The following is a 16032-nucleotide window of genomic DNA, read 5'->3' as shown; positions in this document are numbered from 1 at the left end:
TTCTCAGAACATAGGAGTATTTCCCCCAAATCTTAATGTTGGTAACTGCCAAGTGGTGGAGTTATAGGTGATTTTGTTCTCTTTTCTAAAGTACCCATTATTTTCTAAATTTTCTACTTTTTTCTTAAAGAATATAAACAAATGTATATTAAACCCTCCAGAGATTAAAAGCAGGAGTTTACCTCAAAAAGCCTGACATTCAATGAGAAAGTGGCATGACACAAGACAGGTAAAATCTAGTAATATAAATGGGGAAAATGAAGTACAGACAGGCTAAATTATTAAGTGACTGGCCTAATATGACAATGCAAGTTTCTCCCAAAACTAAAAAGTTACAAACTCCACAAATAATGACATAAGATTTCTCACTTATTGCTTTTCCTCTGGGCTTCCCAAGTGACAGTTTTTTCTTATTTCTTTTGTTCTAGGCTTAGGCACCTAGGCTGGAATACAACTACTTATCAATGGAACTTTTACCAGGTGGTGGTGGTTTACTCTCCCATTCAGCATTTTCCATCATCTGCTTAGCTATCCTCTCAGCATTGCACTGCTCCCGCTTTTGCTGTATGAGCTGCTGAAGTTCAGTTTTACAAGTTGTGATCCGAATCTGATAGGTGGATGGTAAAACTGTACTACTTAAAACCTGCATTACTGGTTTTTTATTTTGGACATTTGTCACTTCTGAAACCTGCAAAACAAATAGAATTACAGGTATTTATGTCATAAGCAAAGTACATTTGAAGATAAAAATGTTCTAGCGATGCATTATACCAGCTCTTTGTCCTTATTAATGTACCAATTTAAAAATTTATTTAAAAACAATAACATTTTTTCAATGAAATCCTAGTAAAAATGAAGTTTAATCATAAATGTTACATCTCCAAACCTTTACGTTGTATAAAAAAAAAATTATCAGCACAAAAATAACATTAAACAAAAATCCTCATTAATTTAAGTGAAAAGAAGAAATAAAATTTCAATGTATCAGTCTGGTTCAATTAATATTTTTCATTTAAAATATGACTGGCTAGGGAAGAGTTACTTTAAATTACAAACTTATTTCAAATATATCAAAATCATCATGACATTTATCACACATAGCAAACTTTGGACTTGTTCCCAGAAGTGTTTTTGCTGTTTTACAGATATAACTATGTTATATTAGAGGAGGAATAAAAAAGATCTAAAAGATTCACTATAGCCTAATTATAGTCACTGTTCATAATAATATCTTCACCCACAATTTCAGAACACTTTATTGGCAAGTACTCTAAAATGAGATCTTTTGGTGCTTTTAATAACTAGATTTCCCCTTGGCTATAAAATTAAAGATAAACTTGTCTTAGAAATATGTCCTCTCTGTCACCATATTGATTTTTCCAATACAGTTCACAGCCTGTAAACATCCAAAACAGCAGAATGGAATTCAAAGTCATAAGTAAGGCTATCGCCTAGGTGACAGTACCTGTGGAGAAGTTGACAAAGGGACACAAATGCCAGCAGAGGACTCGGAACGAGGAGGCTTCCCAGTTTGAATCACCTCCTGGTCACTCCCTTTAGGTAAGACCTGTGGGATGTTCGCTGGTTCCAGTGACCCAAACATGCTTTTCCATTCTTCATTTACATTTGAGTCTTGTTTTACATGTTTTCTAGCTATGAAAGTATATTCAGAATAGTCAGTCTGAAGGTAGCCTTTAAAACCAGTATGTGCTTTTATTGCCTTTTTCTTGGGGGAACAACAATGGACTTCACATTCTATTTGTTTCCTAAGATCTCCAATTTATTCATATTTACATATCAACTCATTAACTCTCATTTCATCTCTAAGGCGGATGGAACAGATGCCCTTTCAATGGTGTTAATAATTAGACCTAACTGCTTCCTAGTTTCCCAAGGCTAGCTCAATTTCAAGTAACCACTTTATCTGAAGAAGCGACAATAAAAAAAAACTTTTTCAAATGTCACTGACCACACTGCTAAATATAACCTCTCTATTTTCAGTATCAGTTACTCGGAAAACAAAAAAGGACAGAAGAAACAAAAATTCAATTGCTATACAGTTACCTCCTAACTATAGACGGATGAGAAGCCCTTTACTTTTGTCTTTGTCCAATTACCAAAAGTGTATGAAGTAACAAAGTTCTAGCATTATAACATGCATAATTCAAGTTCCTGATGCAGTCCTCCAACTTTGTAAACCACATAAACTATTTAGTATAATGATATACTATCATATTATTTTGCAAAAATAAAATACACAGTTTTACAACCTGCTTTTCCCCTACTTAACTAAATACCTTGAATATTTACTAAACCATTCCTCTATTAATGGACATTTAGATTACTTCCTTTTTTTTTCCATTGAGAATTTTATTATACATATTTCTTCACATGCCTGTCATTGTTTCTTAGGACAAATTTCCAACCAAAAACAGTAAGTCAAACAGTAAGGATGTTTTAAATTATAGTGACTGATGTCCAATTGCCTTCTAAAAAAAAATGTTTACTTTATAATCTCACCAATAGTGTATGAAAATGCCTACTTCCCCACACCCTTGCCAACACTAGGTATCATCAGTTTATACCGATCACATAGGAAGGAAATGGCATCTCATTATTTTAGTTTGGATTTACTTAATTAAACATGCATTTCTATTCTTCTATCAGTTGTCTGATCAAATCCTTCATCCTTTTTGCAGGGGGGGGATGGTGCTTGCTTTTTTCTTATTAATTTGTATGATTACTTTATATATAACGGATGGAAACCATTAATAATTAGGTTGCAAATAATTTATCCCAAATTTGGCAATTAGAGGTTTATCATAAGTATTATTTATCAGCTGCCTTCAAAACCTGATGCTGCAATAGAGGAATTATTAAAGTATGTACTTGCCAATAAATATATCTGCACAAGAACTTAAAAACCTCATACAATCAATGTCAACATCATAAGAGCTGACAGTTCCAAATCTCAAGACGTTAAATGGTTAAGCCTTCTCTGGTCTCTACTCCTTTGTATTTCATTGTTAATAGCAAGACCATTCTTTTAAGTTCACTGAGCATTACCTACTGATAACAAACCAGAAATCTTTATCTCATTTTACATAGATTATTGGCCTTGGGTTGGTAGTTGAAGGATTAAAAAACAGAATTTAATTTTCAATTATACACCTCCATAAAGGCAACATAATTTTATTATAAGAGTGGAGCTGTGGAATCAGGCCTTAGTTTGATACATACAGAACTGTGATTTTGGCAGGTTATTTAATCTCTTAATGGTTAGCTCACTTCCGCACTTTTCCTCCTCCAAATCTCACTATTTAGTACAGTCAGCTATCCATATATTTGGATGTGAAACCCACAGATATGGAGGGCCGACTGCAATGGAATCACTGTATTTGAAAGTTCTACATCAGGGAAACGGGGCTTTTTATTTTATTATTAATTAGCTAAAAACCAGCTAATAACTAATAATAACAAGATAAACACTCACACACAAATGTACTAACCCCGCTTGTCATCTGGTTCTTGCTTGGTTTTAACAAGATCAACTTGTCTCCCAGTTATGCCTAATGCTGCCAAGTCAATCACACCTTTCTGACTACTATCATGAAGATGGCTCTGATCCACTATATTGGCCTTTGCTTTGTTAGATTTCATCATGAAGTCTTTCAGAGCCAGAAGTTTGTCTTCCTCTTCCTCTGTCATTCCCTAAAACCAAATAAAACCATATATTTAGGTTATTTTCACAAGTAATAACAATAGGCCTTGGAATGACTTATAGCTGAAGAGTCAAACCACCCAATTTAAAATTGAAAGAGTCAGAATGGTGAAATGAACCAAGCAAACACAGGTGAAAAAGAAAGTATCAATGCAGAACAACATGTCACTGTTGGAATCTCCCAGAACACTATTAGGGCACTTTCTACCTTTTTCATGATTTACAGCTTAACTTTCTTCCTAAATATAATCCATCTTTGAAATTTCCAAATAACTTAACATAATGCCTGATATCTAGCAGATCTTTAACACAGTATGTGACTGTTGAATAAACATTTAGTATCTAAACAAAAATTCTGAATGTACAATATCAAGTAAAAGAAAGTGTACCCAAGGGCCAGCCCATGGCTCACTTGGGAGAATGTGATGCTGTTAACACCAAGGCCATGGGTTCGGATCCTATATAGGGATGGCCGGTTAGCTCACTGGCTGAGCGTGGTGCTGACAACACCAAGCCAAGGGTTAAGATCCTCTTACCGGTCATCTTTAAAAAAAAAAAAAAGTGTACCTACTTCAACCTTGCTCCCAGTTGTGTTGAGAATATTAAATGAGGCTCTATATGTGAAGACACTCTATCATACTTAAAACGTATTTAAGTACAATAATCATAGAGGGATCCTTGATTAAAATTTTTCCTGGTATTAACCTGACATTCTTTATTTTCACTTCTCCTCCTAAAATTCACTTAGAGTCTCTGTTTTATAGCTATACTAAGAGTTCTCTTCTTTTTGTTAGTCCATGTTTTAGTCCACAAAAGGGAGAGACATAGTAAGGGCCATAAAAAGGAATAAAGTACTGATACATGCTACAACATGGAGTAACCTTGAAAACATGAAGACCAGTGAAAGCAGACAGACACAAAAGGTTACATATTGTATGATTCAATTTCTATGTAAGGTCCAAAATAAGCAGAATCCACACAGACAGAAAAATTAGTGGCTGCCAGGGGCTGGAGGGGAGGGAAGAATGGGGAATGACTGCTAACGAATATGGGGTTTCTTTTGAGGGTGATGAAAATGTTCTGGAATTTAACAGTGTTGATGGTTACACAACTTTGTGAATGTACCAAAACCCAGTGAATTTAATGGCATATGAATATTTTCAACTAAAAAAATGTTAAAATGCACCATTAAAAAAAAAAAAAAAAACATGTCCGCACGCACACACACACACACACGTTACAAAGAAAATTACAGGATAAGGTTGTTTATAAACTTAAATGTAAAAATACCCAATGAGGTACCAGCAAACCAAATCCACTATATATAAAAACATTTTATATTATTATTTATATACTATACAGACTGTCCTTGACTTACGATGGTTCAATGTTACAATGGGTTTATCAGGATGTAACCCCATCATAAGTCAAGGAGTATCTGGACTTATGAAGGTTCAACTTACAAAATTTTTTGACTTTACAATGCATTTTTGGTGTATTAAAGTATATTTGACTTATGATATTTTCAATTTACGATGGGCTTATTGTGATGTAACCCCACTGTAAGTCAAGGAGCATCTGTATATTTATTATTTTACATTACTTGAGTGTTTTATATAATAAAAGTGTTTTATTGACAAAGTGTTTTACATGACAAAATGGTGTGTATTCCAAATATGCATAAAAAAGGGTAGTTTTAAATAGAAAAATCAATGTATTTCACCACATTAATAGAGTAGAAGAGAAAAACCATAAAATGATCTCAGTAGATGAAGAAAAGACATTTGATAAAATTTAACATTCTACAATAATCCTCTTAGCAAGCCAGAAATAGAAGGAAATTTCCTTAATCTGATAAAAGATTATACAAAAAATTAATAACAAACATCATACTAAATGATATAATGTTGAGAGTTTTCCCTCTGAGATGAGAAACAAGGATGCCCACTACCACCAATTCTATTTAATACTGTACTGAAAAACCTGACTTAAATAAGGAAAAGAAAACAAAGTTATTCAGACTGGAAAAAATGAATAAAACTATTAATATTCATACATGATATGACTGGGAATATACATAATTCAAAAGAAATATATAAGCAAATTATTAGAATTAATAAGTTTTAATTAAACTTATTAGGTTTAATTGGTTGCTGGATACAAGGTAAAAAAATATATATTTAATATACTAATTATACTAGCATTTAAAAAATTAAACACCCAAAATATTCACAATAAAAGGTGTGTAAAACTTTACAAAGTAAACCTGAAACTTTATTAAGATAAATTAAAGAAAACCTAATAAAATGAAAACATATACCATGTTTATAGACAGTAAGAGTCAATACTGTCAAGACTTCAGTTCTCTTCTACAGCTTCAATGAAATCTCACAATATACCTACAAATTTTCTTGTATAAAGTAACAAGCTAATTTGAAAAATCATATGGAAAATATATGTGGAAATGTAAAGAACCAAGGATAGCCAAGACAATCTTGAAAAAGAAAAAAAAACAAGCTGGGAGATTTTATTCTATCAGAGATCAAGCCTAAGTTATAGTAACTAAGAAACTGCAATACTAGTGTAAGTCCACAAACATATCCAAAGACTTCTGGTTCTAGCCATGACGGAGTAACAGAGGCAAGATTTGCCCTCCCACTTTAAACAACTCTAAAACTGGACAAAAAATTTGAAACAACACTTTTCAGGCACAGGAAAACAGGCAGCGCAGGTCTGAAATCCCTAAGATAAAGATGAGTCCTATGACTGTCCCAGCATACTGTCTAGATAGAGTTTCTGGGTCATGGCATAAGGAAAAGGAACAGAGTACAATAGAGCTGAGTTTAAAAGGCAGATCAGAGTTCAAAAAAGCCCCAAAGGCTAAGTTAATGGGGCAGAGGGCTTCAGAGACCTACAGAGGGCTCTCCTTGAATCTTTGGCTGAATATTAAACTATGTACGCATGAAGAAACTACCTATTGCCCCAGAAAGAGCAACCAGAAAGCCGTAGGCCAAACAATTCTCACAACTCACACAGGGCTCGGAATAATTCATGGTTCCACCAGCCAAAGGCGAAAGAACTTAATATACACAGAGCATCATGTCCTCATAAGTCCTTGAGAGTGGGGCTCGATTGACCAACTAAAGGTTGCTGTGGACCTGTCCTAACAAAGCTTAAAAGTGAGGTTTAAAAAGATGAAGCTAATTTCAAATAACTATACAACAGAACAAGTCCAACACTATATATAGGAATTCATCTCCCAACAACATAAAATTCATAAACAGAGAAAGAAACTGGGCAGCTAGGGGTCAGGAATTGGAGTAAGATTTACATTTTTTTATAGATACTTACACCTTTTCAACTTTATACCTGTGTTTACACTACTCAGTCAAAAATTACTAAAAAAGTTAATTACAAAAATTAATTGGCTGGTTAGCTCAGTTGATGAAAGCATGGTGTTATAACACCAACATCAAAGGTTCAGATCCCAGCACCAGCCAGCTACAAACACACACAAAATTACTAAAATAAAAAACATTAAAAAGTTAAAAATGCATCTGTCATTTTTTTAAGTAAGGAGTGAAATCATTTTGTATTCTTTATTAGTGCCTGATTAAGTGAAAACAAATAAAATGGGGAGCTCCTGTGGATGACAACTATCTAAAACAGCCCTGCCATGTGTCATCTCCTGATGGTTAAGTCCTACTGAAAATCTGGAGTACAAACAGATTCCAATTCCCATATGGGTAATGTTCCAAAAGTGCGTTTTAAGTCTGTTATCTGGAATTCTGAACATATTTTCCCATAGAAACAATGCTAAGCTTGTCTAGAAAAGCCTATTTTACCCATGATGTATCACAAGTATAGTCCTGTACAAAAGAGCACTGTAGAACCCCAAGTAAAAAAAATTCTGTAAGAGTGTTCAGAATTACTGCTTGAGCAAGGTAAAAACACATCTCTTCTTTCTGTACCCCAACATCAGGAACAAGGCCTCAACTCCTACCTCTAAAGCCTCCCCTGGCTCCAAGCCTCTGCTAGTAATCCCAAGAAACTCAGGTAGTATAGGGACCAAAAAGAAGTGAAGGTAGAGAAAGGGCTTGAAAGGGGCTGGAGGAAACAAACTGCACATAGGCTTCTTCCTAAGTCTGTATAAAACCCAAGCAAGCTTCTCAGTTTTTGCTCTCTGCTCACTGTTTATTTGGAGAAGCAACATGGCATAGTGAAGGAGTGTGGGCTTTGGAGTTAGATAGGTTTAAGTTCAAGTGCCAATACTGAAACTTACTGCACTACACGAGCACAGGCTAATTACCTACTTTCTTTGTGTTTCAGTTTCCTTATCCATAAAATAGGAATAACATCTGTTGTTCAAGATTGTTATAAGGACAGTCACAAGATATGGAAAGTATCAACGAAGTAGTAGACTCACTGTAGCTGATGTTGTTCTGCTATGTCTTCTGAAGACCTCAGAGATTCTGCCCTGCTTTCTCTGTCCCTTGAACAGAATATATAGCTGCCTAACTCTTTAGTCCCCAATTATCACAAGAAACAATGTAAAAGAGGGGATTATTGGTTTCTCTTTTTCCATTCAGACAAATGAGAGATAAATGAGAGTCAAAGGAGAGCAAGAACTGACATTTCACAGGAATACATGTCAGTGAGTTTTAGTGATTTTATCATGGTACCCAGTAAGGGGGCTGGCACTGAAGGAGCAGCAGTAGCAGAAGGGCTTAGGAGAATAGCAAGAAATAGAAAGTAGAGAGGCTATGGGAACTGCTCCCTCCAGCTCCCTCTTTTTACCCAAAGCAGTGGCAAAACCTGCACCTTGGCAAGGTATAGAAGAAGAAGGGACTTGGGGCTAGGATGGCTCCAAGTAACTCATGACATAATGAAAAGGGAATTTCAGGATGGAGTCTTTTAATTTAATATATAGGACTGGCAGAGGAGAAAGAAATACAGAGTCACAATGTCCAAGCCTGAAGAAGCATTTAGATTCAGATGGATTTACTGCATGCCCAAATCTTTTGATGAGGATTACTTACTCGGGAGAAAAACCAGAAAACTATGATTCAAAGTAAAATTTTCCATGTTGCTTTCTAAAATATAAAATACACTTAATGTACAAGCCAAGGTTAAAAGAAAACCCAGAGAAAAAGCTCTTCATAAATTCCAGTCATATCAAATTAAGTCCTTAAGAATACAGGAAACAGAACCACTGTCCTGGAAGAGACATTCAGAGGCAGTCCCAGCCTCAAGGCAAATCTATATCTAAAAGAACCAAAATGGTTATTGACTAGCCTCCCTGTTCCAATGTTTGATCACCCAAACTAACATTTGGGCATCAAACGACACTGGATATTCAGTGACAAGTACAATATACAAAAGGATTTACATTGCAAAACTAATAAAATTCTTGCTCTGCAACTGAATGCATTGCATTTCCTCATCTTTTTTGGTTAGACAAGAGATGACTGACAAGCATTCTCTTTATAAAAACGTTCTACAGAATTAAAGGCAGTCGTTAACACTGTCCCTCAGTATTTGCCTTATGGCTGATACAGCATACATTCAGCAATTGTATTCTTTATTTCTAACCATTTTTATTCCTATCTTGACTTCCACACATCCCTCATAGAACAAAATACTGAATCTTGACTTTAATGTTTCTAAAGAGGCCTTAACATCACCAAGTGTAAAAAAGAGATTGCTTTCTACTTCTAACAAGATTTGTTAATCGATACACATTCATAGGCTTTTTAATATACAACAGTAAACTGCTGGTTTATTCAACCTAAAATGCATTATAAATCTAAGTTATCTCAACTACTTGCATGTAATGAGAACTCTAAAAATATGGATTAAAATGAACCAGCATTTTTCTATATTGTATCTGTGTTTTGCAATCAATGTTTCTTCTAGCTGAATTTTATTACATTTTTAGAGAAATATGGAACTGAATCAAAAATATTACTTAAATCTGTTATTTCTACTCTTTCCCTCACTTATTTAGCCAGGGTCTCCCCTGATTCCTTATCATCACTCTAGTATCTCTGCTTACACACCAAAGTAAATGCATAAGATGTGTGCCAGATTATTTACTCATTTGTTATGGTATAACCTAATCAAAAATGTTTTTAATAGCTAAATGGATGCTCCAATAATTTTATGAAATTTTAATTGAAATGTAAGATTTCAGAAGGGTGATACAACCTGTGAGAGCAATTTCTTCAGAAGCTGTGCTATGGCAGGATCCTCAGGCGGAGGGCAGTCGGGAAGAGACCCATTTCGCTTCTTTTGACGCATGTGAAGATGTCTGAACAAGCTAGTGATATCTTTAGACCTCAAAGCATAATCAAATATAGAACGACTTACTGGCTCTTTTAAAACACTGAGCAGAACAAGTTTTCTTTCAATCTATATTAGAAAAATAAAAACAATCAGCCAAAAATGCAACATATAGTACAGTTATTTTCAAATTTAGTAGACACAACCTGTGTAAAGTTAACATAGGTATTTGTTTTCTCAGAAAATGAGAGATATCAACATTCACAATTTTTGTTTAGAAGAAAAAAAGGATACTAGTGAGCTTTAAAGGACTAAGGTATTTCTTACTTTTCATTGTTAGCACTAGAGTACACACCTGTGTCTATCATACTGGAAGACTAACAATAGATACCTATACCAGAAAATTTTAGGAAATGAAAAAGAGGCTTTTCTAGATCCCAAAACATCAGATGACTTTCTAGACCTAAAAAACACTTGCAGTTCACAGGTCTAACAGCCAGTAGGTACTGATCCAGAAAAGATGCTCAATAACCACAGGTCTTCCCTTCAGTCACCATGTTTTCCCAGTAGATTCAACCACTTCTAAAAAACACTATTCTCTCCACAGAATTCATAAAATCTCTCCTTTCATTAAGCCCAAGAATACTTTGTCAATGCAAATTTAATAAAAAGGGATGAGAACTACTACCAGTTAACAAGAGGACTTTCTTTAGATATATTTAACTACCTGGTGAGTTGGCCAAAGGGAGCCAGCATAAAAGGGTATCTTTTATCTAATCCAAATGGTAGAAAGTAAGATTCCTGCAGCAAATGAATAATTAGCCTCTCAACTCCTGATCCTGGCCTTTCAAAGTATTAAAAAAAAAGATATAAGCAAAAGTTTAATGAACAAATTTCTAAACAGAATAGCTAGTCAGAAGGAGTAGATAAACATTTTAAGAAAAAATATTTTTTGGTAGAGTTATCATCTTCCATGTATATATAAATTGCTCTTGGGGTAAAAATTTTAAATTCTACAAACTCTATGAAATAAAGAATGATGATCCCCAGAAATGGATGAATCTGTGAGGAAAGTAAGAACTGAAGGCACAGCCAAAGCTTTCTAGTTTCCAGAGTTTATCCAACGCCATTTTCTTTAACCAAAGGGAAGGCACACTGAGATATAAAAGTAGGAGAAAGCCAGAGAGGCACATGAATTTCCAAATGGGAAAGAGTATTGATTTAAAAAAAAAAAAAAAGAAGAAGTATTCAGGATACTTTAACAGCCAGAATTATCCTTCAACATTCCATTCAATTTAAATATCTATTTTAACAGTTGGCTGTCCAGCAAGATGAAAGGTATAAACACTGACAAGCTGAGTAAACAAAATTTGCCTCATACAAACCAAAGACCCAAAGTTCATCATCAAATGCTATACTGCTGGAGGCAGAAGTGGGTGGAAAGGGAGGAGTTCATTAGATTAAAAAAGAAAAGAAATGAGAACCAATTAGTGGTACAAAAAAAAAAAAAGTCTGAAAAAGATTTTTTCTAATTAATTATAAATGATGCCTTTGGCTAGAAGTTATACTTTTTACAATAAAAGCAGAGGTCCATCAATATACATTTCTACTATATTACATTTCACTTTAACATCAGATGCTTTATAATATTATGCAAAAGGAAACAAAGTATGTACTACTGTGTACTGTATTATGTATAATGATGCAAAAATGATACAATATTCTCTTGAACTTTTCTCACCTTCAAAGGTGCTTGGTCCATTGACTTAAACTAGCTTGAGAGGAGTATGAGAATGCTATAGCCCAATTTAAATCTTTAAAAAAATTTTGTTCTAAAACTAGAGCTCTTTAAACATTTTTTAAAAGATGCTCAGTTTGGAGGGAAGATTGATTCCAAGTTGGAGCATGCATACCTGTATTATTGGTTGCGTAATATATGGGTCAAGATAAGGCATCAGTTTACAGTAGACATCAGCTGTACTTATTTGATGGGCTACCACTGTGATAAATCCCACGGCACCATAGCGTATCCATAGATTGGGATGACACAGGAAAGGGGCTAAAGAGGGGGAAAAAAGGTATGGATCAAATTAGTTAGTTTCAAACTATCAGGATAAACAACCTTTCACCTTATAATTGATAAAGGAACTGTACCACAATGTTACTATTAGGTGACTTTACATATTCAATTGCCCTGAGGCATAAACTCAACCAAATGAACACAGGTATTACAGCATTATAACATCCTAAATATCAGCAATACCATAAAAGGATAAAAACAGTTACCTCCTTTCTGAGGATTTAAAATTTATAGTTTAGCCATGGCTGAAAATGGGTATACACGTACTCACTTATAACAGTGTATTAAAAACTATTAGAGATATTAAAAAGTCCCAACAACATACAACCAATTATTACTCCCCTACTTGCACCCCCACAGAAGTTCAAGGACACAACATCTACCACCCAAGAGGCAGAGAAACGGGAGAGGTGTTATTTCTCCAAGCCATGACATAAAGATTAAGAGAACAATCTGACCCATATGACATTCTTTTTAATGCAAGGGTATGATCAAATCTAATACATAATTCATAATCTCATTCACAAGACATTATGAATGAAAATTAAAAAGGCAGAATACATGCAAGCCTGTTCTTAAAAAGTTTAAAATATAAGATGAAACCAGAAAATTAAATGTCTTTTCATCCCTTTTATTTTAATGATTTTATGTATTAAACCTAAAATCAATGATTTCAACTAACCAGTTAGACTAATCTGATTTAGAATAAAACTGAAACTTCTAAAAGCAAAAATAAAAACTTTATATTAGCTCTGATCATGCAGACATTAGCCTTCAGAAGTTATTTATTCTTATAAGAAGTTCATGTTAATAGAAAAATAAGAATACTACCATATGCTAATGATACCTATATAAAAAGGGGAAGAAGAAAATATGCATTCAAATTCAAAATATCTCTCTCCAAAGTTTTCACATTTCCAATTCTTCTAATTACACACAAAGAAGGTTTTGATTATTTCATAAACACCCTATAGCCTCTGATACATCCAGCAAGGTAGGGCTGGTATCTTCCTTCTGACAAGAGGAAAAATGAGGACTGGAAAAAGGGAAAACACTAAAAAATCTCCAGAAAGTAGCTAAACCCATAATGGCTTGACAGGAGTTGGGCACTGTGTTACAATGAATTACTGGTTCCAGTTCTTTAACTTCCCTGTATTACACAAGGGCACACATACACTTTGTATGTACTCATGGTATACAAAAGGTACTTCTCTGCCCCTTGATTTCAGATCGGTCATATTACTCACTTTGGCCAGTAAATGTTAGCAAATGTAACACAAACAAAAACTTGAAATGTGCTGCATAGCTAGAGTTGCCCTCTTGTGCTTCTGCCATCTGCCCTTACCATGCGAAAAACATAAACCTGGGTAGTCACTGCCCCTACAATCAGGGCCCCAGAATGAGACAGATGGATCACAGTCACCACAGACAATCTGGAGATGTACATCCTGAAACAGAGTCACTCATACAACCTGCAGATGCATGATGAGAAATTTATTAAAGGTTTTACTGAGTGCTGATAACACCGAGGTCAAGGGTTCAGATCCCCATACCGGCATGCCACCAAAAAAGAGAGGAAAAAAAAGGATTTACTGAGATTCTGTGGTTGACTGTTATACAGCATTAATATATCAACAAGTAGCTAGCTGACTGATACAAAGCACCCCAAATACTCAAAAACAAGATGCCTGAATCAAAAGAACTTCCTATAAAACTATAAACTCAATCTTTCCCCTAACACATTCCAATTATCTGGAGAAAGGTGAGTATTCATAATATCTAAGTGAGAAGAGTGTAATTTTCAAAAGGATTGTCAAAGAAATCATGGTAATCACTATCAAGTATCGAGCAGCAAGCACCAAGCAGCCCCCATGCACCCAAGCTTCAGGTGAGACCCCATGGACACAGGTTCCAGGGTCACCCCACAGACCCAGACTCTAGGCTCACCCCACAGACTAAGTCAATAGGCCCACACCAGTAGACCCTGGCACTAATCTGTCCCCATGGACCCAGAATTGATGACTGCCTCAGTGAACAGAAGCTCCTGGCCCAACTCCGTGAACCCAGACATTAAACCAGCACCTGCAGAACCAGGTGCTAGGCCCACCAACCCACTGATTCATAATCAGGCCAGCCCATCTAAGGACTCCAACAACAACATCAACCCCACCAGACAGCTACCCAGAATCTCAGGACAGGCTGGACTGGTAAAGGGCTTTCCCTGTTGAAGCCAGTCTGTAAAGACTGGAAGAGGTGCTTGCTTCTTCAAAAGTACAGACACCAATGCAAGGCCAAAGAATCACAAATAATCAGGAAAACATAACACCACCAAAGAAATAAAATGAAAGACCAGTAACAAACCCTAAAGAAATGGAGATCTACAAACTGCCTGATGAAATATTCAAAATAATCATCTTAGAGAAGGTCAGTGAACTACGACAGAACACAGATACACAACTATACAAAATCGGGAAAACAATACATAAACAAAATGAGGAGTTCAACAAAGAGACAGAAACCATAAAAAAGCACCAAAAAAAAATTCTTGAGCAAAAGAACACAATGACGGAACTGAAAAAGTCTTTAAAGAGCATCCTCAGCAAACTCTATTGGGCAGAAGAATCAGTTAGCTTAAAAACAGGTCATTTGAAATTACCCAGTCAGAGGAACAAGAAGAAAAAAGAATGAACAAGAGTGAATAAAGCCTATAGACCTTATGGAACAGTATCAAATAAACAATACATAAGTGGAGTTCCAGAAGGAGCAGAGAAAGAGGAACTGGTAGAAAACTTATTTCGAGAAACACCGGGCTTCCAATCAAGAGGGTGGAATAGATGGTCCCCAGCATCACTCTCTCCCACAAATCAACCAATTTACAACTATTAAAAAGCAATGACAGCTAAGCTGGGGCCGCTAGAGCTCAGGGGAAGAGGGGGAGAGACCTACAAAGTACGTAAAGGAAGAAGAAGCCATGATGAGAGAAAGAACCACTCCAACTGTTTTGAGCCCCTGCCACTTCAAGACTGGAGCTGGTGAGTGCAGGGAGCAGGAGCTGGCAAAAGCCACAGCTGTGCTCTTTGGATGAAAATGCTTGAAGGTAGCAGTGGAGAAGAGGGCCTTGGTGGTCCCCAGGCCACCACGACTACTAATAGGGTTCCCATGGAACCACACAGGAGTGAAGAGCCACAATAACTGAAAAAAAGGACCCACTTAGAGGCTGGTGAATCTTTGCAAGGGACCAACATACAGCCTGTCCCATGGGAAGTGTTTGGAGCACCGGCAGTAGAGGAGATGGGCCCACTGGGAGAATGCTGCAGCACAGCAAGGACAGCTGATCTGCCCCCCAATCAGCAAAGGACCACTCAGTAGAGACTGGTCAGGAATACAGAACTAGAAGAGTGCAGTTTGCTGAAAAGAGTTAGGCCCAGACCAGAGTTTCTATACAACCCAGGTGTACCAGATCTCACGAGAACCAGAAAAACCTATAAAGTCAACCACTAAAACCTGAGCTGCACAAAAAGCCTCCCCCAAGGAAGCAGCAGCAAAGCAACAATTTAGCTCAATCACAGAGCTCAAGTACTGGTCCCCATTTTAAAAGTAAGCAAAGGACAACAAATTAGTTCCAGTGCAGAGTTTAAGTGGTAGGAACAGCAAATAATCCAACACAGAACTGAAAGAAAAAACAAAATACCCACAGACCAGAGATAAAGTTTGATATTAACTAGAAAAGGTCTCACATCAGCAAAGAACACCTATAAAACCTAGAAGGACTAGAAGTCCCCTGGGCTACCAAGCCAGGGAGGGGGAAGGATTGGGGGCCTCAGCCATGCACTCAGCCATGCCCTCCAACATCTGCAACCAGTCCTGAGGGTGGGGACCAAGGGCCTCAGCCACGCCCCATGAACACCCGCAACCAGCCCAGCGACAACCACATAGCTGCAGCAGGAAG

At 36.1% G+C, this 16032-nt stretch overlaps 1 protein-coding gene across 2 annotated transcripts in view; it reads right to left on the bottom strand.

Moving 5' to 3' along the window:
- The window catches only part of PIK3R4 (phosphoinositide-3-kinase regulatory subunit 4), an 84410-nt gene that overhangs the window by 29954 nt on the left and 38424 nt on the right, over positions 1–16032 (bottom strand). For both annotated transcript variants that reach the window (XM_063113728.1, XM_063113727.1), the window contains exons 8-12: positions 11917–12062; positions 9929–10132; positions 3510–3711; positions 1466–1653; positions 478–688 (exon numbers count right to left, since the gene is read on the bottom strand). In XM_063113728.1, the coding sequence (XP_062969798.1) occupies positions 478–688; positions 1466–1653; positions 3510–3711; positions 9929–10132; positions 11917–12062 (951 nt within the window). The remainder of the gene's footprint in view (positions 1–477; positions 689–1465; positions 1654–3509; positions 3712–9928; positions 10133–11916; positions 12063–16032) is intronic.

Source organism: Cynocephalus volans, chromosome 11, assembly GCF_027409185.1.
Source record: "Cynocephalus volans isolate mCynVol1 chromosome 11, mCynVol1.pri, whole genome shotgun sequence".
In the NCBI taxonomy this organism is placed as follows: domain Eukaryota; kingdom Metazoa; phylum Chordata; class Mammalia; order Dermoptera; family Cynocephalidae; genus Cynocephalus; species Cynocephalus volans.
This window is presented reverse-complemented; position numbering and strand designations above follow the sequence as displayed.